The following is a 26,192-nucleotide window of genomic DNA, read 5'->3' as shown; positions in this document are numbered from 1 at the left end:
CCAGAGTTGCCTGGTAGGATACGTGAAAACATTTCTTTTGAGAGACACCTGAAATTTCACTTTATTGAAACCTATGGAAGGCTCAGAGACTGGTCCTGACTGGACCCAGGATCCTCCTTGAGACTGAGCAATCGTTTTTTTCCATAGTACATAATTTTTAATGTCCTATCAAAAACATTCAGGAGCTGAGCCCTGCAGGGTAGCTGTGGAGATTGAGCTGCAAGGTGACATCTTGGTGGGGCTGCAGTAATACGAAATTGTAGAGCACCTCACTGATGTTGACTTTGTCTCAACTTCAAGGAGGGAATTGATGAGATCAGAAGAACAGGAGCTTTTCAGTTGGACAGACCTGAATTTAAATGTTATTATCCAACTTGAGAGCCAAGTGACCTTCAACAAGTTAACCTTTAGACTCTCAATTGTCTCATCTGCTCAATAGGACCAATATTGTCTGCGTGGAAGGCTACACCTGGTATTACAGAAGCTAGATAACAGTACCAGAATGATGGACACAGGAAGGTTCCATGGCCATTATTTAATTCTAATTAACTCTCATGGAATGTTTTAATAATAATGATAATGCTGTTTCACTAATAACCTTCCAATATTGTTTAGCTGTTGACATTATGTATCAAGGGTCTCCTTCCCTGATATAAGTAGGGTGTATGCACATAATTAAAGTATTTGCTTAGTTTGAAATCTTGCTGTCTAATCTTTTTAGAGAGATCAGTAATCACTGTTCCCAATTGTAGCTCTAAAAAGTGTGATCAGACAGAGCCTCTACTGAGTTTAGGAAATGGCTTAGAAGATTAAAAATAAAATTAAATCCACGATGTAAGTTGTTTTCTATCACTTGCCTTTTTCTCCTGGGAGCAGAATGCCCTTATTGTTAGCATTCATCTAGTTAGGTTTTAGTTGGTTGAATTTTCCTGAGCCTATGTGGTGATGGCTTAAAAAACTCTTATTTGAAATCTGCAAATTAGTAGGATGAGACTTAAAAAGACATGCCTTTAAACTTAGAACTTATTTTAGTGACTGTGTTTAGAAATCAGGTTTGGTGAATTTAAAGCTTCAGCGAGCAGAAAACTTCCATCCAGCCTGACACCTTGTAAGCTTGGTTTCGGCTCAGGGTCACTTAAAACAACCTATTTATAAACCCAAGGGGGGAAAAAAAGGCTGGGTTTTCAATAGCAGGAACTGCTGACCCTGAAACTACAAGGAGACGAGTTGCTTCCTTGATGACACCGGCGAATCGCCAGGACACTGTTACAGATGAGAGCTACCAGGGCGCCGTGGGTCCTGGGGTCTTCAAATGCTTTCAGAACAAATCAATAACCAGTACAATAAAGCAGTTGTGTGAAATCACTACTGTATTCAAACTCACCGTGTCCTAACCTGTTGAGCTGTGACTTGAGCTTTTGATAAGGAAGTGTAAGAAGGCCTCATGCAAGTGTAATTTTAGCCAAGTTGTGTTTTCTTTCCATTCCCTGCTCTTCACTTCCTTTTGTGACCCTTTAAAAAATTAAAGAATTCATAATTTTATTAAGAATAATTGAACTTGGCAAATTTTAAAAATACAGTGTACACAGAAATGTAGTGGCTGTTGTCTTAAACATAAATGACCTCTGCTTCATTCACTCCAGACAATGGATAGTTTCTTGCTCAAGGCTGGTGCATTATTACTTGAGCCACAGCACCACTTCTGGCTTTTCTGCTGGTTTGTCGGCGATAAGGTCTTTCCAATTTATATGAACTGTGGTTCTCAGATCTCAGCCTTCCAAAGAGCTAGGATTTCAGGTGTAAACCACCCATGTCCAGCTCGAGTTTCCCTCTTTATGATACATCTTCTAGTACTGAGAATTTAGACAAACTGACTTTTAAAAACATAAAATTAACCACTCGCTCAATCACCTATGAATCACCATTATTCTTCGGACATACAATCTATGTTGATTGTGCAGATTTGTGTAAGAAAACGGAGTCAACTTTATTTGCTCAACAAACATGGGTCTTACTACCTCTCTTGCAGATGCTAGGCACTGTAGGTATTTTTTGGTAAGCCTGCCTTTCTTTTATAATGTATTGTGCAAATGTTTTTATGACCAGCCACAGAAGGAGCTTCTAAGTGCGTCCAGCTTCCTCAGGGTTATCTTAGATTTCCATTAAGCTTTTCACAACTTTCCTGGATGAGTGAGCATACAGGAATTACATGAAACTCACAAGCTAGAACTGAACAGAAATGGTGAATAGGATGGCTAAGATAAAGACCATGGATGAGGTCAAGAAACTGGAAGAACACTGGGTGCTGAGTTCTTCTCCTTATATCCACCATTTCTTCCATCAGGGCTCCTCAGCAGGCCCTCACTGACTTGCCTGTCCAGTCCCCCAAAGAGTATAGGGTAGATGCTTCCCAAATTTTCTCCAAGCTCTGAAATACCATGAGCCACGCATCTCAGTGCTGCGAAAAGATGGCCTTGATTAGGTCACGTTGTCTGATGGCGGTTGTTGGTGTTGGTAGCGAGGGACCGGGCATAAGTAAGACCAGAGAAGAGCATGCTTCAGGCAAGCATTTCTTCTCTTTAGCAGATGAAGAGGAACTTTAAAGCAAGCCCTAGGCTAAAGGGACTAAAAATGATCATAGGAAAGTACTCTTCTGTCTGGAGAGAAGAGGAGAAACTGCCACCAGAGGATACCCGGAGGACACAGCCAAATGCGTGGCTCAAAGGCCACATGCGATCTGTAGTCCCCCTGGGAAGATGTAGCTCAAATAAAATCCTAAGTACAAGAGAAAACCAAACACTGTTGTTCCTTTCAATTTGCACCCATGTTATAATTAGACACAACAAGGCCAGGATCTGGTGGAAAAGAAGCTACATAAAATTCTTGTACATAAGACTTTTTGGTTCAGGGCTCCTTTTGATTTTGGATCTGGGCTCTTGCTCTGGCCTCTTCCTTCTTCCAGAAGCTTCTGGAACTTTTTGTCCATGGATGAGCTTGTCTCTGGGTGTCTGTAGATGTAAAGACACCTCTGAGATGGAATCTGCACTCAGCCCCTTACTCAGGGACATAGATGCTGTCTGACCTGTGCCCTTTTACCACCTAGCCCTGGGGCAAACCTTTGGCAACCCCTCCCCCGCCTCTGTCAAGCACTCCCTGTGACTTGGGACACCCAAGGGGTCAGAAGCTGGTGGCAAGTGAAAGAACCAGTCCCAGTGAAATCTTGGTCAGGAAAGCACAGGAAGGGGGTACTAGAATGGTCAGGGACAGGAGTGTGTACCCATCCCTACCCCCTGCCTGGGAGGAAGACTTTTCATGGGCAGAACTTCATTAACAACAAAATTGAAATGCTTCTGGCAACTTCTGTACAGGAACTTGGGTTTTGGGGGATCTAGAATTCCTTCTGTTGTTTTTTATAAAAAGCCACAGTGGGGTGCTGTAGCAACAGGATCTCACCATTAACTTTTAATTTCTTTGCTTTTGTTGGTCACTTAACATTATTTAAAAGTATGTTTTGGCTGGTGAAGAATGCTTTTGGATTGCATTCAGGAGACATAAACAGCTGTAGTAAAACTTGCTGTCTTGGGAAAGAAACCCACGCAGAGGGCCAGGTGGTATTATGGATGGACAAAATGAGCCTTTTCTAACATCCCGAGGACCTAGGTTCAAATCCCATTTGGGTCACCTCTGAACAATGCAGGGTCAGTTTGGTTTGGAATTCCATCGCTTAGGTTCTGCTCTGTCCAGATCACACAACTCTCCAAATCATTTGGCCCAAATCTACCCTATTGGCAGTTTCTCTTCTGGGGAGGGCCAGCCCTGAAATAGCAGAGAGTCGCAGGGTCAGCTCCGAAGCACGTTGGCAGAGATGAATTACTGGGGAAGTTATAAGCTTAGGAGCACCTGCCAGTTTGAAGCTTGGCTCAGGCTTAGTGCAATGATTTCCTCACTTTCTCAAGCACTAAATTTGGTAGTGACAGGAAGGGGGAGGAAAAAAAGAAGTTTCTTGCCATTTTTACAGGTATCGTGGGCAGGCGGGACTAGAGCTGGATTTTAAAGTCTGCAGTCCTCAGTGCAGACATCAGAATCTGCAGCCTGAGGTAGACGCATTTGGAAAACTTGCTTTACCTTGACCGTGGGTTTTTCTCCTGTTCTGTTCTCTTCCTGTGGACCTGCAAGCCATTTTTTTTTTAAGGGGGAAGGTTGGTGTGAGGGGGGAAGGGGTGGGAGGTGTCAGGAGAGGAGAGAAAGGATCTCCATTTCCCTATCTAGGAAATGGGAATTCCCTGGAGACCTTAACTTCTACATTCTTAATTAATCTAAGAGCAGCACTTGGAAAATTGAAATTATGGTGTGCACAACATAACGAATTCTCTAGGTGGCTATAATTGGGTCTATGCAAAGCATTATTGTGAGAAGAATAACTTGACAGGTCTCCTCTTTGACCTCTAAGGAGTGATTATGCCAGCTCACCCGGCGAAGGGGGTGGAGCCCTGCAGTACTGGGGTCCTCAGTGCAAGCCTGAGTCTTTAAGACTCTTAGCTTGCAGGGTTGACCTCATTAGCTATGTGCTCTTGGGGATCTTTAGTCCCGTGGAGAAATGATGATGATGATGATGATTGGAGAAATGATGATGATGATGATGTTTTTGTTTTGTGCTGGGACTGGGCTTGTACTGAGGGCCCTGGTGCTGTGCCTTAGCTCGTTCTGCCCCAGATTGGCAACCTTATCACTTGGAGACACACTTGTACTTGGGTCCCTTTGGGTGGTTCGTTGGAGATAAGGGTCTCATGGATTTCTCCTGCCCGGGCTGGCTTCGAACCATGTTCGTCCAGCCCTCGGCCTATTGCGTAACCGCGGAGGATGGCAGAAAGGCGGCCTGCGGGTGGGGAAGCCCCTGCCTGGCCCACCCGGCCTACCTCTGCCCGGCTTGGCCTGCCCCTGCCTGCCCCAGCCCGGCCCGCCCATCTGCCCTGGCCTGACCCGGCCCAGCCTGCCCCTGCCTGCCCCGGCCCGACCCGGCCTGCCCCTGCCTGGCCCGGCCTACCCCTGCCTGCCCCGGCCCGGCCTACCTCTGCCTCAGCCCGGCCTACCTCTGCCTCAGCCCGGCCTACCTCTGCTCCAGCCCGGCCTGCCCCTGCCCCAGCCCGGCCTGCGCCGGCCCGGGCCTGCCCCTGCCCGGCCTGCGCCGGCCCGGGCCTGCCCCTGCCCCGGCCCGGCCTTCTCCTGCCCGGCCTGCCCCTGCCCCGGCCCAGCCTGCTCCTGCCCGGCCTGCCCCTGCCCTAGCCCGGCCTGCTCCGGCCCGGCCTTCTCCTGCCCCGGCCCGGCCTGCTCCTGCCCGGCCTGCCTCTGCCCGGCCTGCCCCGGCCTGCCCCAGCCCGGCCTGCTCCTGCCCGGCCTGCCCCTGCCCCGCCTGCTCCTGCCCGGCCTGCCCCGGCCTGCCCCAGCCCGGCCTGCTCCTGCCCGGCCTGCTCCTGCCCGGCCTGCCCCGGCCTGCTCCTGCCCGGCCTGCTCCTGCCCGGCCTGCCCCTGCTCCTGCCCGACCTGCCCCAGCCCGGCTGCTCCTGCCCGGCCTGCCCCAGCCCGGCCTGCCCCTGCCCGGCCTGCCCCTGCTCCTGCCCGGCCTACCCCTGCCCCTGCCAGGCCTGCCCCGGCCCCGGCCCCGGCCCGACTTCCCCCGCGGGCAGCTCACCCTCCCGTGTCCCCGGCAGGTTCACCAGCACCAGGACCGCGGCGAGACCTTCCAGTGCCAGCTGTGCCCGTTCACCTCCTCCCGCCACTTCAGCCTGAAGCTGCACATGCGCTGCCACCAGCACTTCCTGCGCACGGAAGCCAAGGTGAAGGAGGAGGCCCCAGACCCCGAAGTCAGTGACAGAGGCTGCGCGGGGCGGCCCGGGGAAGGCGCGGGGCCCGAGCTAGTGGGGGCCGCCGCCGCGCCCAGCCCCGCAGAGAGGACTCCCCCCGGCGGGGCCGGCCCCCCGCCCTCGCTGGTGAAGGAGGAGCCCAAGGAAGAGAACGGCCTGCCCGCCTCCTTCCCCGCGAGCGCCGACGACAGGCCCGCCAGCCTCTTAAAGCCGACAGACCCCTCCGAGTTCGCGGCCGGCCCCGCCGCCGCCCTGTTCAGCCAGGACATCTCTGTTAAGATGGCGTCCGATTTTCTCATGAAGCTGTCAGGTACTTGACCAGGGTGGGGTGCCCCGCCCCGCCCGCCCGCCCGCCCGCCCTCCGGTGTCAGGCCTCCCGCGCACGTCTGCACGTCGGCGAAGTTCCTCCTTCCTCCTCCCTCCTTCCTCCTTCCTTCCTCCTTCCTCCTCCCTCCTTCCTCCCTTCCTCCTCTCTCCTCCCTTCCTTCCTCCTCCCTCCTTCCTTCCTTCCTCCTCCCTTCCTCCTTCCTTCCTCCTTCTTCCCTTCCTTCCTCCTCCCTTCTTCCTCCCTTCCTCCATCCTTCCTTCGTAACTCCCTCCCTCTCCTTCCTTCCTTCCTTCCTTTCTAACTCCCTCCCTCTCCCTTCTTTCCTTCCTTCCTTCCTTCCTTCCTTCCTTCCTTCCTTCCTTCCTAACTTCCTCCCCCTTCCTTCCTTCCTTCCTTCCTTCCTTCCTTCCTTCCTTCCTAACTCCCTCCCCCTTCCTTCCTTCCTTCCTTCCTTCCTTCCTTCCTTCCTTCTTTCCTGCTTCCCTCCCCCTCTCTTTCTTCACCTTCTCCTTTTCTCCCTCCCACCCTCCCTCTCCTTCCTACCTTCCTGCCTATTTCCTTCCGTTTTTTCTTTGCCCATCCTCTGGAGTTAGACACTGCTTCCACGTGGATCTTGGAATCACAGGGAATGTTGACTTCCTGCCGTAGTCCCGCCTCTCAGGGGTTCTTGTTGTTGGGCAGGGTGAAGATCACTAGGTGAGCCAGGTTCACACCTGTGGCTTTGTGTGCGACCTTGGGCTCTGTTTAGCTTGATTTCTTTCATCCTGGTTTCTATAAAAGCCATACATGTACATATATGTATGTGTATATATGTATACATATATATATGGAATTCCTCATTTTTTTCATCATTTCATGTTCTTTTACTGTTTCAATTTGAGAGATTTCCAAAAACACAGTTGACAAACAGGAATTATAGACATGTATAATTAGAACAAATGGTAAAGGTTGCTGTCATTGATTCTTTCTTCAGTTTTTTTTTATAATGGTAAAGTGTATGTAACATAAACTTTACTGTTTGAATCATTTTTAGGTGTGTGATTCAGCAGCATTAATACAATTGTATTGCTCTGTAACTGCCCTCCTCCATCCATCTCTAGAACTTTCCATCATCCAAAAGGGCACTCATTAGATAATTATGCCCCATTCTCTCCCTTCAGTGTAACCACCATTAATTTCCACCTCTTGAAGTTGACCACTCTAGATAATTCATATAAAATGGAATTAAAACATTCTTTTCCAAACTGCCCTAATGCCCTTAGAAAAGAAGATGATGTATAAATGGCAAAAAGTATATTCTTTTTAATTGACATTGCTTTCTATTGCTATCAAATTATACATGATGTTTCTTTTGGGGTGTTTTTTTTTCTTTGGTCAATTTTTTCCAGTGTCTTTGATTTAGGTAATAATGTTAAAAAGGAGTAGAGAAATGTTAGATTTTTTTTGTCTGACTCTCTTGGGGTAATAAGACACATTGTGGGACTGTGCTGTTACTCATTATGTTTTGAAAAGTACGATTTTAAATTTTAAAGGGGTTGTAGAGGGTGGGGAAAGGTCGGTTGAGAATTGGTTCTGTCTGCCAGTGTAGGTGGCAGTTCCCAGGATAATTTCCAAATGCCATTTCAGCTCTCTGGAGATTGACAATACCCTTTAAATGGAGAATAATTGGTCACCGCCTTCCTTTAAATGGACTGTGAGTTGCATTTCACTAAATGTCATTGCCAGGTGAATGAGAGGCCCAGCTTCCCTCTAAAGTCCCTTGGCTAGATAACACCTCATCGGGCCTTCTGGAATGTCCCCCTCACCCTAGATCTTTGCTCTTCTGCAGTGGATGAGTTGGGGCGGAATGAAAAGAAATAAGAGGTGGGAAATGAGGCATTCCCCCAGTGAACTGAGGAAGAGAGCAAGGCGGCCATGGGCACTCATGCCAGCCTGTGGCGGGAGTGAGGGCGCCCCCTACAGATGACCAGTTATGGAAATTCATCGCATCTGACCTCAGCTCAGCATGAAGAGATGGCGCGTCCCTGAGGCCTCTTCCCTCTTCCATCCCAGTGGCAGGGAAAATGGTATTTTACACACTGGGAATTTTATATTTAAAAAAAAAATCTATGGGGAAAATGCATGTTTCCAGTTTTCCATTGGCTGCCCTGATCCTTCCGGATATCATCTTCAGAGACACTCTAGTTCCTCCTCAATGGCCTCTCCTATGACAGCAGCTATGACGGCAGAAGCTTAGGCCATGTGGTCCAGTCAAAGACTCAGATGTGACATTCTTTGAGCATAATTTAGAATGGTGGATGTTTTCTGCTTCAGACGAACATGGCCAGTGCAGGCATTCTAACTCCAAGGTGATCATTTAAAATCTGGGTGCCACAAAGAAGGAGGTGGGTAGATTTAATCTTCGGGTGAAATGCTGGTGTGTGATACACAGCTCTTGCTGGACTGGGGTCTGAGCACCCCATCATCAGGCTGTAATTAGCTCCAGCCCATCTCAGGGAGCAGAAGATCAGGCTTTGAATGAGCACTGCAAATAGCAGAGACAAGAGGGAGAAGAATGATGGGGAAGGAAGGAGCTTATAGGTTGGGGTAAGGCTCCGTGCGCCAAAGCTTTCTATTGTGACCTGTTTCCTCAGTTAGCTATTGATGAGGAGTTGTTTATGGTTTAGCAGACCAACTATTTACTGGCTGATCAGTTGGCATAAGGAAACAGATAACAAATGCACACTCTTTATGCAAAAGGCCCATGCAGCTATTTTATGGTGGCTTACCAGAGGTCTTGAAACCTGACTTGTATGCACTGTTACCTAGCAACCTGTTATAAAGTCACGGGGGAGTGCGATGCATTGGTAATTTTTTTTGTGTGTGTGCATATTTGGATGTAAATGTAAACTTGGTGACTGTGGTGATGCAACCCACAGGAGGAGAAGATAAGTTAAAAGGAGAATACGTTTTCTGCAAGGATTTTTCTTTCTTTTTTTAATTCTATGAACTGTGTGGTTGGTCCAGCCCTAGAATTGACAGCTTGCATTTTGCTGTGTGCTCTACCTGACTCTCTCTGTGGACATAATGCAGGAATAGAAAGGCCAAAACCCAGGGAGCTGTGGCTGAGTTTCTGGCTCTTCCTGTCCTTGGATGGAGTGAACGAGTAGTTAGCCTCAGGCTCTATCCCTTGGTGTCATAACAGCGCCATTGTTCTTGCAGGGAGTCTTTCCCAGGGCTCTGTCCATGCACCTGCTGGAACAGTAGGGAGCAGCTGTTTGAGGGCACCGAGTCTGGGAGTCTCTGTGCCAGCCGGATCACTGTCTGCAAAGCTGCAGCACAGTGACAAATTCAAGCGTGCAGACACCTACTTGTTTCCAAGAGAGAGGGTGAAAACACTTGATGCTTTCTTGCCCAGTTATTAAGGGAAGTCATTCTTGCTCCTTCCATTAACACTGAGAAAGATGCTTGAATAGAACCCAGCGAGATTTGGAATCACTGTGTAAAGGGTTGTTTTAAATGCCCTTTATGTTCTCCTCTTATCATCCCCATTGGGGAATTTCTCACTATGAGTCTAAATTAAAAAGCAAAACAAAACACCTTTCCAAAGCATCAGCTACTTTTCCAAGTCCATACTTCACATTCCTGAGTCCTGCGAGAGGAACGTTGCTCCCCAGAACGCGCACAGCCAGGCTCAGCGTCATGGAGGGTTTGGGGCAGGATATAGAGCAGCACTTACTGCTGTCTCTCGGGCTTGCTAGAAAAGAGAATATTCTAGACTTTGCTCAGGCTTTTGACCTGGAAGGCAGGCCTTTCCAAGAGCTGGAGCCCTACTGTGTTCTTAGTTCTTTTCTGGAAGCCAGATCTACGCAAATCATTGTGTGGCAGGGAAGCCCAAGGTCACATGACTCGGGGTTTGCTGAGGAAAGGTGCTTCCCGAATGATGGGAACACCAGATCTGGCCGCTCCTGGCCTGTCTCCCCTGCTAACAGCAATTCTTAATGTCCTCTGCTGCACTCCAGGCTCGTCTGGGGAGCGTTTGCAAAATGTCAGGGCCTAGAAATAATGATTTAATTAATTGGTCTGGGATAAGCCCCATACAATGATATTTTCTTTACAATTCTCAGATGGTTCTAACATACAGTCAGGACTAAGGACCTCTGATGTGGAGTAAAAACTTGGTACTGGGAACTGTCTTTTTCCAATGGAGTTGAGGGTTTTCTGAGTATAATTCTCCTGGTGTTCCATCCCAGACCACCAAAAACAGGGGTGAGAATGGCTGTGAAGCATTACATTGTAGATCAGAGTTGGCATGGGGAGCAAAACGCCATGGTTTTTGCTCATGACAAGAGATATTTGTCCAGTTCAGTGTGTGTGTATGTGTGTGTGTGTGTGTGTGTGTGTGTGTGTGTGTGTGTGTGTGTGTGTGTGTGTTGAATTTGAGTGCTGTCCCTGAGCTTATTTGGTCAAGGCCAGCTCTTTACCACTTGAGCTACAGCTCCATTTCTGGCCTTTTAAAAGTAGCTTGTGGGAGATAAGAGTCTTATAGACTTTCCTACCTGGGCTGTCTTTGAACCAGGCTCCTCAGATCTCAGTGTCCGGAATACCTAGGATCACAGGCATGGACCACTGGTGCCTGACCAGTTCAAAATCTTTAGAGCCAATGGATGAGCATCAAGGAACTGGAGCATCAGCATTCAAAGCTTGATTATAAGTTGCCCGCGATGGCCTTGCATCATTTCTCTTTCTGCAGACTCTGCCTTTTAAGACATAACATTTAATTCTAGCTCTCCAAATTATAACCAAACAGTTGACAGAAACTTGGCACCTCACTTGTTGGCAGGGAATATCTTTTTTGTCCCTGGTTTTTCAAAATAAAAGATATAAGTTACTTCAACTCTTTTAAATTTGGAAACTGGAAAAAAAAAACAACCTTGTACTGTCTCCCACATCATATTAATTTCATAAAATGGAGACAGAAATAATTTTAACTAGGAGAGATGGACCTTTTAAAGCTACCACTTACTCTCAGCCTCAGAGCAATGTGTAATTTGCTCCTGGTTTATTAGTGGCTCGGCTGTGAAGGGGCAAAGGTTTCTGTGTGTAAATGAAGGGGCGCTGGCAAAAGTACTTGTATCATATCTGGTAGTTGCCCAGAGGCCTTTTGTGTGCTCCTTCTATCCATTGCACAGGATTTTATGCCTCTGGGGTGTGATGGGACTTACGCGGCGATGGCAGGTCCCCTGGTAGAGAAGGAGGCTTGGGAGATGCTCCTTGGACTGAAGCATCGCTTTTGCACAGTGGCTGTGATTGGCCTTCTAGACTCCTCCTTACAAATGGGCCTTCCTCCATAGAAAAGCCACCATTGTGCTCTTTATACCCAGACACATCTTCAGTGTGGTTGTTCTCTTGTGTCCTTGGTTTCCTTGTGATGGGAACTCGGGGACCACGTGACTAACAGTTCTCTTCTGAGCACCTGTTTGGGGAGAGGGGGAGCTTCTAGTCTGAATGCCCTTTTGAAACTCTGGGGTTTATTGAACTTGGTGAATCATATGCTAGAGAGAGACAGAGAGAGAGAGATACAGAGACAGAGAGGCAGAGAGGGAGTAAGTAGAGCTCTTTCCTGTTTTTCATGACTTGTTCCTTCTTGAGACTCCTCTGAGTCACAGAGGGCAGATGGGATCATAAGCAGAGCCTGGAACTGCACACACCGTTGTTGAGATGTGAACGGATAGAGACTTGGTGCTCTTGACTCATTAGGTATCATAGCTGCTTTGTGTGGAGTGCTTACTCAGCGCTCTTTAACTGTGAGCCGAACGTAATATTACCGTTCCCATCATACGCATGAAAATCTAAGAAACAGAGAGGTTAAGGGCCTTGCTCAAGTTCATACAGCTAATAAGTGGCTGGACTAGAGCTCCTTTCCAGCAGCCAATCAGGAAGTTGGCTCCATTCTTTGCCCTTCTTCTTTGTGATCAACTTACGCAACATGGAGCCCTTCTCCGAATGTATGGTAGACTTCTTTAGAAGTTGCATTATTATAGTATTTGTTGTTCTTATTGTTATTGTTATTATTTGTGGTGCTAGGGATCCAAATCAGAAGCCCTGGAACGTCAGACAAGTGCCTTCTCACTGAGCCACACAGAGAGCCCTAGAAGTCCTGTCACAATGCCCCGTAGATGAGGAATCCACATCCTGGACTAAATAACTGGTGCTGGGTGATAACTAGAATCCAGTTCTTTCTTACCACACCGTGTTGCATGTAGACTAGTTCTAAAATTGGTGTCAGAATATTTTTTTTATCTTGATAGACGGGGGGAGGGAATTTTATTGAGGTGAGGTCTCCTGTTTTTGTAAAAGCTCAGTCATTCTCTTCCTTCTCACCCAAGTGTTTTCTTCTGTCTACTACCACTATGATTGCTACCAATTGTGTCTCCTACATAGTATAAGAGTACTCGGTAACCCAAGTACCTGCAGAGAGCCAGACTCTTGGCCAGCCACTTCGTGCTGCTCTCTGTTTACCCCTCACTGTGGTATGACACATGGTCAGTGATAGGAAACCTATTTTATAGACGAGGAAGCTGAGCCTCCAAGGCTTCAGCTGTAAAACACAGAGCAAAGATTCAGCTTGGTCTCCTTGCAAAGGCTTGGCTCATGACCACTTAATTAGCTATTACCTAATTTTTATTTCTCAGTTGCATGAACTGTCTTTTGACCTCCGTCTGCTTCACTGTTTATTTTCCTTGGCTTCAAAACCATGGCATCATTTCTACTGCATGTGCTTTTAGTCTGGAATCTGGTTACATTGTGTGTGTGTGTGTGTGTGTGTGTGTGTGTGTGTGTGTGTGTGTGTGTGTGTGTGTGTGTGTGTGTGTGTGTGTGTGTGTGTGTGGAATCTGGTTACATTGTGTGTGTGTGTGTGTGTGTGTGTGTGTGTGTGTGTGTGTGTGTGTGTCTTCAAAATACATTTATCATCTCTCCTTGCCCTTGGAGTCTTCACCTCACACCTAGACAATCTTCCAGCCAACTGCCTCAGCCCAGCACCCCCTCCCCAGCCCCCAACATCTAAACCATGGCTGACCATTCTTCCAAGGCCCCCTGCAACAGGCTCTCTCAGGAAAATTGTGGACAGTGGTCACCAACCCAGACACCCTTCTTCACCTTCACCTTCTTTCCTGTCGTCCTGGGTTCTAGACACATGGAGTCTAGAGCTCCGTATCTTCTGTAGAGTCTTCTCGCAGGGGGTCACAGTATGCAAAGGGAACAAACCACTGTGGCCATTGCTTGCACCTCCCCCCTCCCAGCTCTTCAGAGTCCCTGGATGATCCACAGCGGCAGAAATCATGTGCAACTGATCCAGAATACCAGCATATTAATTTCAGTGACAAGGGTGACAGGCACAAGGAGCTGTCAGTTGGAGTAGGTCCTCACCAGCTTCCCTGAATAGTATTGGAGAGAACACTGTCCAACCTTTAGGTTCTCTTTCTTTCTTCTCGTCACCATGCAAACAACTCTGTGGCTAACTGTGATTTCATTCTTTCAATGTGTTAATAGCATGAATTTAAAACACAGCTTTTCTTTCGCATGGACTCGGGTTTGATAGGTTTTCCAGGACTTGTCTTCCCTGCTGTTGACAAGGGAACTGTCCTGTCTGTTAAGTGGATAACCGCAGATGGCTACTGGTGCTCATTATATGTGGGTTTCAGTAGTGCCTTGCGGAGAAGGAGTTTATTTATTCATGTAAAGTGCTCGAGGCCCCACGCGCTGGGGTTTACACTCGCCTCTTCTCTCACAGGGCTCTTCTCACCTTAGCTCAGGGCCCACAATCGGAGCTGTTATCCAGGAAGTTGGTAGACTTGCTTCGGGTCTGGACATCCCTAAGTCTAGCCAGGGTTTAACACAGGTGGAGGTGATTGGGAAAGAAGAGAGAGTTAAAATTTCACATGATTTAAGGCAAATTAAACAGTAAGATGTAAAACTATTTGGAACGTGTTTTTAACATTCCATTTGCATATGGGATGCTTAACATTTAAAAGGAAGATTCAGCTGCAGTTAACTATTATTTTATCAAAATGGCCTTTCTTAGGGTTTCAGAAGGCTTTTCTTAAAGCACATGTGTATGTGTACCTACGTGACATTCTCAAGAAAATTTGAATAGCTGTAACAGCCCTGGCCTGTGGTCTGCAGAGTTAAGGTCTAATTCTGTTTTGTTGTTGTTTTAATGTTGTGCCAGTCCTGGGCTTGATCTCAGGGCCTGGGCACTGCCCCTGAGCTTCTTTTTGCTCAAGGCTAGTGTTCTACCACGTGAGCCACGGCTCCACTTTTAGCTATTTTTTTTTTTTTTTTTGATTTGGGGAAGGAGTAGTTTATTGGAGTCTCATGGACTTTCCTGCCCAGACTGGCTTCAAAGCTCAATCCTCAGATCTCAGCGTCCTGAGTAGCTAGGATTACAGGTATGAGTCTGTGTGAGCCTGTGTGAGCTTCTGATTCTGTTTGGATCATTAACAAATGTGTGATTTTTGTAAAGGATGCATCATTTTTGGCTCCTGTGTTTTCTTACTGTAAAATAAGGAGACTATAAAACACTAATGGTTTGTTCATTTCTTGGCTTTTGAAAACATTAGGTCCATTTTTGTTCAAGCAAATTCTTACATGAGGTCTCAAGATACAAGCTATATAAAAGAGATTTTTGTTTTAAAATGTACATTTATAATGTTTAGTTAAAAATCTAAACAATTAGGAAACCAGTTACCCTGATGTTATAGGTTTTGGACACTTTTTAGCAATGCTATTGTCCAATGTATTTTTAAATTTATTTTGCTGATTTCAGTTTCAAAAAACACTGCTTTGTATCAGGCTTCAGCTGGTGGTGGCGCACAACTGTAATCCTAACACTCAGGAGGTTGAGGATTAGAGATTTCAGAGTTCAAGGGCAGCCTGGGCTATGTAGCAAGACTGTCTTAAAAAAAAAACAACAACAACGCAAAAGAAGACAGAACAATAAAGGGACTACTGCTGAATGCAGTGAAGTTACAGAAAATGGGAACTGATTTTTAACAATTTGTCTTGTAATCTCAAGGTTCCTTTAATTAGATTTATTCAGATGCTTGAAAGAAGAGTATAATTCTATAAAACTTCTGCTTCAGAATCGACAACACTCAGCAGTAGCCTTCATTCCTTACAACAAATGACAGACAAGACACATTCAGAACCATCCACCATTCTCTATGAACAGCATGGTTAGTTCTCAGTGAACTGTTAGTTGGAAAATGTACTTCATGACTTTAGATGGTTGATCTTCACCTGCCATATGGAAATAACATTAGGATCTACCTGAAAGAGTCGTGGTAAAGGTCAGACAAGCTAATCTGGGTGAGCCATCACAAGACAATATGTGCTATGTGTTCTATAAGTGATTTGTGACTCTAGCTACACATCACCATCTGTCTGTCAGTCTGTCTGTCTGTTTTGGTCTACTAGCCCCAATCAGAAATTTCTCCAGAGCACACACTCTAGAACCTGCTCCGGAATTTCACTTAAGACAGGCATTGCCACAGGACCATTGGTAATGTCTGGAGGGAGGTTTATGTGTTCGAAAATGGTAGGGCACTGCTGGCAGGTAGAAGCTAGGGGTGTGGGGAAGGTCTTCCAGAGGGCAGGACAGCCCCTCCGCAGGATATGAGCCAGTCTGGCCAGCAGTGGTGCTGGGGTTGAGAAGCTGAGGGGAGGCGTGCTACAGGCTCTCCCGCTGCCTCTTCACATGGACCAGAGCTACGAGAACCATTTCCCTATTAATAACAGACAACTAGAAGTCTGGCACTCCTTTGAAAGCAGGAGCAAATGCATTATAAGCACTGCACAAAACTGAACTAACATGTTGACATAAGTTAGCACATTAGTGCTCTCTGGTGAGTTGATACTTTACGGAGAATACAACTGAGGATACACAACTTAAAACTCAATGTTAAATTAATTTAACCATCTTACAGATTTAAATTTGAGACAAATGTGTTGGAATCCTTGCAGCGTACCCTAGGGTTCCTTGGAGCATGGGACATCACAGGTCTGTGGTCTCTTTCAGGTGTTAAGAGTTTGGCTTTGTTTAGCCTGAGATAGGAAATGTAATTCCTAATAGCCTTCCTTTTCCACAGAGCAGCTCAGCGTTCTCCACAATGCCGGACTCTAAAGAGCAAGAGACGTCCTTGTCCTTCTGCAGAGGGGTCCAGAGCATCTACATTGCCATCTTTTCCCTGTCTTTCATCTTCCTTCTGCCACAAAATGTCCCTTCCCCGCAGGTGGCACCTAACCTTCCCTTTCTCGGCAATGCTTAGCTTACTCCTGTCACTCATTTTCCATTTGCCTGATTTTTCCATTTCCCATGATGCAGTTGCTTAAGTTAGTTCCCTTCTGATGGGTAGCTGAGCTGGACCATATTTGCAGCACTGGAGCCTCGTGTCTCTGTGTCTGAGTTCTGTGTGTAGGTTTTGTTGTCGTTGGAGGGGGAAGTGGTTAGTCTATTCATTTCTGGGGATTTTGTGTTGTTTTTTTTTTTCACCTGTAAAATTAAAACAGTAATCATACTCATCATGGTTGATGGAAGCGGCATCCCCGGGTAACTATTCAGATGTTAGTTGTATACATTATACCTGAAACAAAGAATGGTCTTGAAGGGAGTTAGGTAGAACAGGCCTTGGAGGAGAAGAGGTTTGACGGGAATCCCCACGGGAGCTGATGCCACCTGACTGTATAAAAGGCTCTTTTACAGTTCATGAATCCCCACTTTTTATAACTGGACAGTCAGAATCATACTGTCCCACTGGACCCCTTTCTCTCTCCCGCAGTGGTCTTTATCTTGAGTCCTGTAGACATCCTTATAGAAATGGGTCCAATTTCTTTCAATAACAGCCCAGCTTCGTAAATAAGTGCATGAACTTGCAGATGCCCGTAACTTAGCATCAGGGTGGTTCCGCTCCTCAAATGTTTGGAACAAACAGTGAGAGACGAGGCCTCGTGATGAGTGGGGCTTCCTCATGGCGTTGGAAGTGGAGCGTCTGGCAAACCCGAGATACACAAACAGAAGTCAAGGCAGGTGCTGCAGATGCCCTTTCTGAGCTGAGCCCATCTGTGCACAGAGCTGTGTGAGTAGTGAAGACTTCACAGCCAGGCCCAAATCGTTACTTTCCTCTCTGCCCTCTCCCCCCACCAAAGAAAGCCTCTTTACTTCCACCTTTCCCTGCACAGATGGGTTCTTTTAAAGTAGGATAATTAAAGAGATGGCAATTATTTGATCATCTTAATTATAAAATGTAGCTTTTCATATTTCTCAGCAAAAACAAGTAAGCTAGTCTTGGTCTTTCTAATTTTTGTAGCTTCTATTTAGATCCAGATGTTTGGGAAATTAAAACTTGAGCAAATGAGTGTTTCCCACATGTTTATCTTCATTAGCTAGATTTTTCACGTCCTCAGTACGTTACAGTTTTATGCCACTCTTGGTAGAGTCAGAATGAAAACCAGGTACATAGTGCCTTGCAAGTTTACATAATCCAGTAGCATACATATAGCCTGGCTATTTTTTTTCAACCTTTTTGAAGTTTTGTCAAATCTAGGTTGTGCTAAAAATGCTAACCATCTTTCTCTCCTAAGTCTCACATAGCATGCACTCCTTAAAGCTGCTAGTGTCCTGAGTATCTGCGGATGGCCGCCCTCACTGGAAATTGGGATCTGTTTCTAGGGACTCATTATTTTATCATTTTCCTAGTCTCAGAATGTTTATAAACAAAATACACACCAAAGAAGCAATTTTAACACATGGAACTGTTCACTTTGAATTATTCTTCCTCAAAGAATCAGAGGTATGCAGGCCTAATAAATACTCATTGATTGCTCTACAATGACTAGTAGAATGCTCTTGGGAAAGAAGGTTCTAGAAGAAAGATGGAGGCAGGGGCAAGTTTTAGGATCTGGAATTTAGATCACCACTGAAGTTCTCAGTTCTGACAAACACTGATTATGTGGGTTGTTTACTTTGAGGCTGTGGATAGAGAGGGAGGGACTAAGGGAAGAAAGCTGTGCAGCCATCTTACAATTTCTTACAATTTTCCTAAAAAACCACCACCACCACCAATCCAAGGACCTATCTTATATGTGAGGATACCTTGGGATGCAGGCATAGAGCTATGTGTAGTACTCTGAAGAAGCCCAGTGCCAGTCCCTGTGTGACTGTGTGCAGCTCAGGGTCCACTCATCATGAGGCACGGGTGACACATCTCTAGCCTGTGATTTCCCAGTCCACAGATTCCCCATCCCCACGTGAATATCTACCCCAGGTTTCGGCTTTGGGTACTGCCTTTAACACGTGCTTTTGTTCAATTGCCTGAACTGTAATTCTATGATAGAAGAAGGTAAAGAGAATGCCCATGGGTTGGGGACACCCCACATGTACAGGAAAGGAGAAAATTCAGGAAACCAAAGACAACTTGCCAGCTTTGTTGAGACACCATTCCTTAAAATATTCTAAGAAGTTGAAAATATTCCGAAGCCCACACCCTACCAAGGCTCAGGCGCACGGAGCGCACTGTACAAAAATACAACGATGTGCTCGGGGCCCTGCCTATTTTGGACACAGTGTGATCCCTCCAGCTGTTAGCACAAGGTGATCGTGCATTCCATGCATCAGTACAGGGAGTGGCCTTTTACATACACACACACACACACACTCACACAAGCACGCGCGCGCACACACACACGTATGTCTGTATAACTCCTTTTTCCTTTTGACAGCTGCAAATCAGAAGGAGCCCATGAATCTTAATTTTAAAGTGAAAGAGGAACCCAAGGAAGAAGAGCCCCTCAACACCCCTTTGCCTCGATCCAGCTATGTGTTCAGCCCAGAATCTGAAGTGGCATCCCCAAGTATCTCAGAGGACACCCTAAAGGCCCAGGAAGGGAAGGGGAGCGGACTCCGGAGGGACGTGTCGATCAAAGCTGCTTCAGAACTTCTCATGAAACTCTCAGGTACCTGATTTATTCTAAAATATGCACATTCTGATCATTTCACCCGTTAATGGACCGGACTGCTTCCTGCCTGGGTTATAATTAACCTGATGTGACGATGCCACATTATGGTGGTGAACTCAGGGAATGATCAGGTTGCTTGGCTGACATCCCTGGGTTGTGCTTTAGGAGTTTGTTCCTTTCGATCCATGGATGGATCTTATTAAATACGGCCATGTTTTCCTGACTATTACTGCAAATGGTTAGAAATCACTGCTGGTTTCAAGACAATCCAAATTGAAAGTGAATTCTATGGACATTCACAGCACTTCTGGTAGCTGAGCAAAATACCTATTTACTAAGAGAGGACCTTACATTTGTGTGCGTGCGTGCATGCGTGTGTGTATGTGTGTATCTAAATTGTATTCTTTGCTCTGTTTTGTTTTTTTGGAGGTACTAAGGTCTCATAATTGCTAGATGGTACCTGTTTCATTGACTGTGTGTGTGTATGTGAATGTGTGTATGAGTGAATGTGTGTGTTGGTTGGTTGTGGGGCTTGAACTCTGGGCCTGGGAGCTATCCCCCAGCTCTTCAGCTCAAGGCGAGCACTCACTACTTGAGCCATAGTGCTGCTTCCAGTTTTCTGGTGGTTAATTGGAGATAAAAGTTTCATGGACTTTCCTGCCTGGGCTGGCTTTGAACCGTGTTCCTCAGATCTCAACCTCCTGAGTAGCTAGGATTACAGGCGTGGGCCCCTGGCACTGGGCCTGTTTTTGAGATAGGGTGTCACTTCCTGCCTGGGCACATGCCTAAGCTACAGTCTACCCCCTTTGAGGCTTCCCATTATAGCCGGCATGACAGATGCCCACCGCCATGTCCAACTTCCCTCTGTTGAGACAGTATGCTTTTCTGTCCAGACTGGCCTAGAACTGCTATCCTGTTCTCAACCTCTCAACTAACTAAAACTGTAGGCATGGGCTGGGAAGGTGGCTCAGTGGTAGAGTGCTTGCCTTGCATGCCTGAGGCCCTGGGTTCGATTCCTCAGCACCACATAAGCAAAAAGAAAAAAGCCGGAAGTGGCTCTGTAGCTCAAGTGGTAGAGTACTAGCCTTGAGCTGAAGAGCTGAGGGACAGCGCCCAGGCCCAGAGTTCAGGCCCCACGATCAGACCCCCACCCCCCCCCCAAAAAAAAAAAAGGTTCAGGGATAGTGCCCAAGCCCTGTGTTCAAGTCCTGGGACCCACAATAACAACAACTAAAACTGTAGGCATGATCCACCAGCACCCCGTTGTACTGTATTTTTTAAGGATCATTAAAAATATTTGTCTTCACTTGATAAGCAGTTGAGATGACTCTTTAAGTAATTATTAATAGAGTAGCAATAAGAGATTTCCTAATAGTTAACCTGTTGTTACGATGAATATCTAAATGTAATCGCAGCCTATTAAGTGTAGGAAACAAGGGGGTATAGCTTGAAACTGATGCATTTTAGATTTCCTTCCACCCAGTCTGTCCTGTCTGTTCCACTGCTTTTACCACAGGTAGAAAATGCAGTGTCTTTTCAATGCCAGGGAATGACATTCAGACATGGAGAGGAAATCTGTATTAATAATAATACTTGTCAAGTCATATTCCATCCTTAGTTCTCTGCCTCCTAAAGGTAATTTTTAGAACCTGTATTTAAAATGCTAATAGGAATCAAAAGCTGTTTTTAAGTTTGGAACTTGCTGTGCTTAGAGGATGAAAGCAAGAAATGTATTAGCGGGACTCCTCTGTGATCTGTAATTTCATCGGCAGTTCTGGCTGTGTTTCTGGTTGACTAGTAGGTTGGAAAGTAAGAAATTAATAGTGATTTACTTGGCATCATCATATCAGAGCAGTTGAAATTCCTGTATTTGCCTGTTGGTGGGGTTAAGAATTCTTGTCTTTGATGTTAACTCGAAGCACGCTGGAACTTGAGGAAAACATGATTCGTTAGAGATAAAGCATAATAGAATCCTTGCATCCTTAGGATAACCACATTTTCCCCAACTTGCAGTGAGGGCTCAGCTCCCTTCACTCAGATGGAGGTCTGGTCAGGTGCTACTGATTGCTGAAAGCCAGGAGCTTTAGAAACAGTGGTGTTCAAGCCAGCAGAGTTTAGTATACATGAACCCTCCCTCCTGTGTCAGAATACCTCAGTGATGTAGAGGAATCTCTCTGCTGTTATGCTGACCAGTTCAGGGAGGTTCCAGAGCTCTGCTTCTCCATAGCATAACCTTTCCCTTCACAGTGACTTGACACCTTACCCCACAGTGATTCCTGTACCCCTCCCAATGGTAAGCTTCTAAGGTGTGAAATTTACCCATGACTGTGAGCAGAAGAGGCTAGGAGAATACCTCTGTATGTGTGTGTGTGTGTGTGTGTGTGTGTGTGTGTGTGTGTGTGTGTGTGTGTGTGTGTGTGTGTGTGTGTGTGTGTGTACTACACATTATATATGTATTATATATAGATATATATGTATACCTATATACATGCAAAAATGAGATTTCATGAAAGACTTTATCTTAATCCTTTTGGGTGATGTGACTTAAGATACTGAAATAAGACATCCTTTCTTGGGTGACAGTGAGATCCTTCGACTGGAAATGCCATCGTGGCTGTCTATGATGTTAGTGGGTATCAGTGAGTCTTCTTAAATGTGTGATAACTTTTACTGAGTGTCTGTTCTCTGGGCTTCCACAAGAGCTGAATGGATGCAATGGTTTGTATTTCCAAAGGGCAGCCACCCTACTTTATGATGTGGAAACAAAACACTTGTTTGAAGACTGGCAACTATATTTTTGCCCTGAAAAATAACCCCCAGCATTCTATGTGCAGGAGACATAGGTCAAGAAAACCCGAATCACACTCCCTACCCTGAAGATGCTGTGGTCCCAGCAGTAATCCGTTTATGTCATATTCTTCAAGGACTATTTAAATGGACTTTCTGAACTTTATAAGTAGTTGAGAGAATTTTTTTGGAGGGGTCCGGTTGTGGGGCCTGAACTCTGGGCCTGGGCACTGTCTCTCAGCTCTTCAGCTCAAGGCTAGCGCTCTACCACTTGAGCCACAGCGCCACTTCTGTCTTTTTTCTTTTTGCTTATGTGGTACTGAGGAATCAAACCCAGGGCCTCATGCATGCAAGGCAAGCGCTCTACCACTGAGCCACCTTCCCAGCCCCGAGAGAATTTTTGAAGTAATTACCAGCGGAGTAGCAATAAAAGAGTTTAAGGATTCCAAATTTCCTAGTGGAATATTACAATAATTAGCCAGTTGTTTAGAGAAATGACTAATTCATCTCTAGTATCTAAATGTAATCCCAGCCTTATTAACTGCAGGAATGGGGAGTGGAATCCATTAGGGGCGATTTGCACCTATACAACTTGGTTCTGTTAAGAAGATGATGTCAGTCCTAGAAACAGGCCTGTGTGTTTACCATCCAATGTCCGTTCATCCCCAAGCATCAGGTAAAAATCATTCGCCCCTCATGAAGTATCCAGGACTTCTCCTCATCTTTTAGCTCCCCCTTCCACCTGACCATTCCCATCCCTTGAGGCAAGATTGATCATTGATTGATCCCTCCCCAGTGTCTCTATGCAGTCGGCGGAGCTGCTCCGCATTCACGCTGGCCTGTGGCAGAGACTCCTTACACCTGTCTTGTTTCTTTTCATGAATAATGTCCTGTCATTCTGGGGTAATCCTTTGGTCAGGCAAGTGTTGGAGGCAAAAACTAGTGACATTTTCTCTTTCTTTCCTTCCTTCCTTCTTTCCCTTCCTTCCCTTCCCTCCCTCCCTCATTCTCTCTCTTTCCTTCCCTCCCTCCCTCATTCTCTCTCTTTCCTTCCCTCCCTCCTCCCTCTCTTCTTCCTTCCTTCCTTCCTTCCTTCCTTCCTTCCTTCCTTCCTTCCTTCCTTCCTTCCTTTCTTCCTTCCTTCCCTTTCTTTTCTTTTTCTTGTGCTGGTACTGGGGCTTCAACTCAGGGCCTTGTGCTGTTTCTTGGCTTTTTCCACTCGAGGCTGGTGCTCTGCCACTTGAGCCACACCTCTTCTTTCCATGATCCTTCTTATTCTTGGGAGATGTTCTGTCCAAGATGTCTGGCGGACTCTGAGCCTGCACATAGCTCTGAATTCTGGGTACACTGTACTTTTTCCTAATAAGACATGATGAGCCTGAATTCTCAAACTAGGTACTGAAAGAGATTAGCAATATCTAATAGGATGGAAGAATTATAACAATATTATAATATAAGTTGTTTGGAACTTAGGAATCATTTATGTCTAGACTTACTTCTTTAGTATTTTCAGAACACAGTTGACTGATGGTAAGTGGAAATTGATGTGACCGAGATGGGAGACTATGAAATCTGAATCATCCTGTGTCTCTTGTGATACAAGGAATTGCTAAGGTATAGAAGTTTTCTTCTCATTTTTATTTCCTTCAGATAAGAAGCTTTGACCTCTACTTGAAATCTTTTTATTCCTTATTAAATTAAGAGGAAACTAGTCAACAATTTTGTTGGTGGTGGTGGTTAGGGGGCTTGAATTCAGGGCCTGGGCACTGCCCCTGAGTTCTTCTGTTCAAGGCTAGCACTCTAAAACTCGAGTCACAACCCCACTTCTGGTTTTCTGGTGGTTAATTGAAGATGAGAGTCTAATAGACTTTGCTGCCCTGGCTGACTTTGAACTGTAATCCTCGGATCTCAGCCTCCTCAGTAGTTAGGATTATAGGCATGAAGGACCAGCAGCCAGCTAGCCAACAGTTTTGTTCACTTAATTTCCAGTTTTAAATGAAGTTAGGTTAATTTGATGAATAGGGATATTTGGGATATTTGGTTTGGTCAAATGTCCCATAAAACCTTCCTATGTAAATAAACCTGTGTAAGTACGTTGTTTTCTGAATTGACCTTTATGTTCTATAGGAACAAAACACAATTAATTGGCTAACTTTTTCATTAGCTCTGTGTTTGGGAAAATCTGAGTTGTCTTCCTTCCTGTGGTTTAAATTCCATCTCCAGTTGTTAATTGGGAGGTTGAATCCCTGACAGCAGGGCCTAGTGAATTGATTACTATAAAGAAAGCAACTCACTCTGAGGAAACCACTGGATGTCTGAGACTCTCTGTTGTTGTGTGACACAAGGCAGCCAAAGTCATCAGACTGCTCTACAGAGCATGTGGTTGCCAAAGACAATTCCCAGATGTCTTCATTTAAGGAGGCCTAGACCTCAGGGTTTAAAGGTTTTCTAACATAGTAGTGTGATTACTCAGGGTACCTTTAACGTTCTGCAGTGTCTGGTCGCCTTGTACACTTAGGGGCTAGATGTGTTATCATAGGTGTGGTGTCATGCTGGAAGTAACACAACATTTATCCATGTGGTCTCCAATGTGTTTTAAGAGAAGAAAGATAAAAAAAATGTCCTTCTCTCTTTTGGGGGACTTCACATATTTGCACAGGAATGCATATGTAAAATGTAGCATATATAGTTGGGCAACACTGGAAAGAAGGGATTAAAAATTTCAGTCTAATAGAAATTGAGACGCAACATGGTGGCTACCAGAGGCTACCTGGGAAATTTGAGGACTAAGTTAGCGATAGAGGACCAAGAAGTTCCCATTGCTGCCATACAGTGGAGTGACTGTAGCTAACACTAATGTGCTTCACATTTCAAAGAAGGATTTTGAAAGTTTTCACCATAAACAAATGATATACATTGGAAGCCATGAATATGTTCAACTGATTTAAACATCCTGCAATGTGCACATTTTCCACACACCACATTACTCCACTAATATCTACAATTTTCATGTGTTAGTACACTTTTCTTAATTCACTTTAATTAAGTTTTTAAAAAAGATTTAAGTATATATGTGTATCTGAAATACCATGGTGATATGCCTTGGTATAATTAATACATGCTAAAAAATTATGACAGGTAAGTAAAATAAGCTCTTGGCAAGATTGTGCCTGCAGGACTTGGGAGGTAGAATAAAAGTGAATATAGTCTTCAGTGGTTTATATGCATGTATGAAAACAAAACAGTGAAACCTGTTGAAATTGAAAGTGATTGGAGGGGTAACTTTGCTTGGCATGCAGCGTATGTATATATGGAAATGTCATAATGAAACTCCCCCTTGTGTAATTGATGGATGCAAACAAAAAATACAATCATTAAAACGATTAGGAATTATCCGGCCATAAATAGCTGGAAAGCTAGAATGGTTCAGAAACATGAATGAAAACTTAAACATTTCAATTTCCCAACATGTGAAATAAAACTTCAAAGGAGACTCAAATTAGCAGTAAGCTTATGGCCCCATTATTTCTGTGTGCACCACATGCATTTATATTCGCTTGTGGTTTATATTTATTTATCCTTGTCTGGTTCTTTCATCTAGGAATCTGAGCACACCCAGGATTTGAACTGTTAGGGATTTGGAGTTCAGAGTATCACCTAAATAAGATGAAGTTTGCTGTGAGATGCTAGGAACAGGTTGCTATTTTTAAGAGGGTCCCCCGAAGCTTCATCAGTTTGGAGCTTGGTCCTCAATGTGGCACCAAAGAACTCATGTGGGTTACAAAGGATCTTGAAGAGGTAGAGACTAGTGGGAACTATTTCTGTCAAGGGGGGATGTCCTGGAAGGGATTAATGCAGTGCTTCTCAGCCTGGTTCCTAGGCTAGTGGAATCCTCACAGGGTAGGGAGGGAGGGAGCATTAGACATGCACATTCTTGACTTTTATCAGGGTACTAGCTGTAACTTTGGGGTGGGGACTTCATAGTCTGCTCTGACAGGTTCTCCCAATGATCCTAAAATCTAGAAGTGTATAAACACTGTGCTGAGGAGATGGCGGGGATAACTGTTTCGTCCACCTGAAAAGAATGCTTTAGGTTGATGCTGATAGAGAACAAAGCTCTATTAAATGTTCTTTTTCCTTTAGAGAAAGAGCATCTCTCTTCACTGCAGTGTCTTTTAAACTTATTATGAAATGATGGCTGGTATCTGGGAACCTCTTTG

At 45.4% G+C, this 26,192-nt stretch overlaps 1 protein-coding gene across 4 annotated transcripts in view; it reads left to right on the top strand.

The window, feature by feature from the left end:
* The window catches only part of Znf827 (zinc finger protein 827), a 152,312-nt gene that overhangs the window by 43,875 nt on the left and 82,245 nt on the right, over positions 1–26,192 (top strand). For all 4 annotated transcript variants that reach the window (XM_070022155.1, XM_070022156.1, XM_070022157.1 and 1 more), the window contains exons 4-5: positions 5,709–6,171; positions 18,949–19,182. In XM_070022155.1, the coding sequence (XP_069878256.1) occupies positions 5,709–6,171; positions 18,949–19,182 (697 nt within the window). The remainder of the gene's footprint in view (positions 1–5,708; positions 6,172–18,948; positions 19,183–26,192) is intronic.

This window comes from Dipodomys merriami, unplaced genomic scaffold, assembly GCF_024711535.1.
Source record: "Dipodomys merriami isolate MVZ:Mamm:240054 unplaced genomic scaffold, mDipMer1.0.p SCAF_15, whole genome shotgun sequence".
Taxonomy (NCBI): Eukaryota; Metazoa; Chordata; class Mammalia; order Rodentia; family Heteromyidae; genus Dipodomys; species Dipodomys merriami.
Note: the sequence above shows the minus strand (reverse complement) of the source record. Positions and strands in the feature narration are given on the sequence as shown.